This window comes from Procambarus clarkii, chromosome 5 (genome assembly GCF_040958095.1).
Source record: "Procambarus clarkii isolate CNS0578487 chromosome 5, FALCON_Pclarkii_2.0, whole genome shotgun sequence".
Taxonomy (NCBI): Eukaryota; Metazoa; Arthropoda; class Malacostraca; order Decapoda; family Cambaridae; genus Procambarus; species Procambarus clarkii.
This window is the reverse complement of record NC_091154.1, coordinates 43320346-43323971: the sequence shown is the minus strand read 5'-3', so window position 1 is coordinate 43323971 and position 3626 is coordinate 43320346. Positions and strand designations below refer to the sequence as shown.

Below are 3626 nucleotides of genomic sequence, written 5' to 3'. Positions count from 1 at the left end.
ATTGCATTTCTTTGACATCCAAGAATAATCCTCATAGCCTCGTTCTGTATCAGCTCTATTTTTTTAATTCTGCCTTGGCCTGTGTAAGACAAAACGGGTGCTGCGTAGTCTATCAGGGACCGAACAGTGCTTATGTATAACATCCGTAAGATAGGTACCCCAACACCTTTACCAGAAAAAGCCAGTGCTTTTAGAGGATGCAGACGGGCTTTACATAAGGTGCTGATATGATTTATTTCAGCATTTTTACTCTCACATGTGTATCCAACATACATGCCCAGATACTTGTACTTCTGAACACGGCTCAGTTCCACACCATTTAGAGTAAGTGTTATATTTCTTCGTTTCCTATACTCATATTTGGTTTTATCTGCATTTATAACTAAGCCTAACTTGTGACAGGTTGTACCAAGTATGTTAAGAGCAGTTTGAATTTTGTTCCCGGAAGTGCCTTGTATAAGAATGTCATCAGCATATATGATCGTCGTGACCCCTGGAGGATACATTTCTGATGCTAATCTGTTCATTAATACATTGAATAAGGTGGGACTTAATACTCCCCCTTGTGGGGTACCTAACTGAAACCTCCGTTCCTCAGACATGCATCCCTGATAATACACCTGACCTTTTCTGCCTTGTAGATAATCCCTTATCCAGTGTAACAATCTCCCTGTTATTCCCAGATTGGCAAATTTGTATAAGATTACTTCCCCATTGGCTTTATCAAATGCTCCTTGTAGATCAACAAAAACTCTACAATTGTCATCCATATTAGACAAACACTTAAAGAGACAATCCGCAGTACTTTTGCCTTTGACAAAACCAAAGAGATTACTGGACATGTTATCACCTACAAGGTAGAGTAGCCTATTTAACAAAATCCTTTCCATCATTTTACAAAAGCAGGATATTAAGGAGACAGGTCTGTAGCCACCGTTTGACTTAGGGATAGGAATGATGACTGCCTCTTTCCATTTGTTGTCAATGTACTGAGTGTCTTGTATCCCATCTGCTATGGGAGAGTTGTTTCCTTTAAAAAGTATAATCGTGTGGCATTATGTTTAAAGAAACAATTCCAAGTACATTCTTTGATTTAAAACATGAGGATAAATACAAATGTAAATTCTAATTTACCAGGTATAAAAAAAAAAGTTGGAAAAAAGATACGCGGAACCAGAAAAAATATTGGAACGTTTAGGTGATGAGAGGGTAAGCAGCCATTTCAGCAGCGCCAGCCGGTGATATCCAGCACAAGTTTGTTGTTTAAGATTCGCTACTTGGAACAAAAAGTTCAAAGTAGCACGGGCTATGGTGAGCTGGTAGTGGACTTATCCAGCACAAGCAGTTAAGGGAAACCTTGACACAAACTGCAACTATCATAAAGAAGAATCACCACCATTGACCTCCAATTGCTCACATCGAGTCTAACTCTTAAGAAACAACACTCAAGCCTTGGCGCGTATCCCGCCATCTCCACTCGTGCCGTCACCCGGAGGAAAAAACTTTAACACACTGCACCTATCATAAAGAACATGAAGCCTCACCAGTGTCCACAGTGTGGGAAGGTATTCACCCGTCTTGGACTTAAGGAGACTCACATGTTAGTGCATTCAAGGGTAAAACCTCATGAGTGTCCAGAGTGTGGGAAGGCATTCAGTCAGCGTGGAAATATGAGGACGCACTTGTTAGTGCATTCAGGTATCAAACCCCATGAGTGTGCACAGTGTGGGAAGGCATTCACGCGTCCTCAACAGATAAAGACTCACATGTTAGTGCATTCAGGTGTCAAAACTCATGAGTGTCCACAATGTGGGAAGGTATTCGCTCATCTAGGAAGTATGAAGAGGCACTTGTTAGTGCATTCAGGTGATAAATCTCGTGAGTGTCCAGAGTGTGGGAAGAGATTCAGTCGTCTTGAAAGTATGAAGACTCACAGGATGATTCATGCGGATGAGAGACCTTTTGAATGTGCCGAGTGTTACAAAAAATTTAGAACACGTGGAAGTATGATAAAGCACTTGTTAGTGCATTCGGGTGATAAACCTCATGAGTGTCCAGAGTGTGAGAAGAAATTCACTCAGCTTGGACATATGAAGAGGCACAAGATGGTACATGCAGATGATAGGCTAGACATTTTGAGTGTGGAAGATAATTAAGAGACTGTTGAAGGATAATGAGGCACATAATGGTATATTAACTTACCTTTAAGCTGACTATGTGATATCACAATGTCAGTTGGATGTCCTTCAGAGGTAATTATGTTATACTGTATTTTATTTGATAAATACACTTCAAAATGACAAGATCTAAAAGACATTTTATTATATTTTTTTTATGAAATGTTCTTCGTAGACCAAGCAAGGACTACAGAAGCTGTCATTAGAAAAACAAAAAATTGCGTATAAGTAAAGAAATATCTCTTTAGTTTAGCAGAGATAAAACAGCTTTATATGTGTTTTTCTTCATATTTATGTAAATAATGATGTGCTTTCTATTTTTGTTCTCTGGAAATTTATTTAAAATGTAATATACTCTGTAGCTAAGTTATGGACATTATATTTTTAATATTATTTGGCATTGGAGCTGGTGAAGATAAGTCTGAGATATACTTAAGATGAGATCATTTTACTTTAAATACTACGGGCTCACCATAGCCCGTGTTACTTGGAACTTTTTGTTCCAAGTAGCGAATTTTTAACAACAACAACAATTTTATTGGTAGGGAAATGTGTATTAATCAAGAAATTAGCTCATCAGATTCATATGCAAACTGATATTCATTTTTAATTTTTTGTTTTTGCATATTTATGAGTTCTACTTTTGATTTGAAATGTGTTACTCAAGAGTTTATTGTAGGCATACTAGCATTTATATCTGTCAGTCAAAAATTATTTACTCTAGCCTAGCTTTATCAGTTATGCTGTAATTGCCTTGGAAATATATCTTAACTGATTTACCTGAGGGCCACTAACCCTAGTGGCCTCGACAAGGACAGGAAGCTGGTGGCTTGTCAAAGGTATCCCCATTTGCCATGATGATCTTTTCCAGGTATACTTTGAAATTCAGCACAGTTATAGCAGTTACAGTTGCAGAAGGTAGGAGGCAACATGAGTCAGTAACCCTATGGGTGAAAAAGCTTGACTGGAAGTTATATTAGTCTGACTGGCAATTATATTAGCATGACTGGCAATTAAATTAGCATGACTGGCAAATATATTAACATGACTGGCAATTATATTATCCTCACTGGCAATTATATTATGACTTTGTATTTATTATTTATTTAAATAAAATAAATAAATAAATCTGTTTATTCAGGTAAGGTACATACATACAAGTGATGTTACATTAATAGATTGATATATAGATAGAGCTAGTACATACAATGCCTAAAGCCACTATTACGCAATGCGTTTCGGGCAAGAAAAACATTAATATCTAGAACTTAATACTAATTGAGCATAAAGAATAAAAAGTGTTGAGAACAAATACAAATAAAGATAAAAAAAAGGGGGGGAACATGACTAAAAAAGCAGCACAAATACAATAGGTTGACAAACAGTGTTGATTAAAAAAAAATAACAGACATGGGTTGACAATAGAGGAGTGAGGTAGGTTACAGGGAA

At 37.0% G+C, this 3626-nt stretch overlaps 1 protein-coding gene across 1 annotated transcript; it reads left to right on the top strand.

Annotated features, from left to right (window-relative positions):
• Window positions 1-1532: 1532 nt before the first annotated feature.
• LOC138351900 (gastrula zinc finger protein XlCGF8.2DB-like) lies at window positions 1533-2156 on the top strand. The gene has a single exon (XM_069304010.1). It carries the CDS (start codon window positions 1533-1535, stop codon window positions 2154-2156), a length of 624 nt encoding a protein of 207 aa, XP_069160111.1.
• The last annotated feature ends 1470 nt before the right edge of the window (window positions 2157-3626 follow it).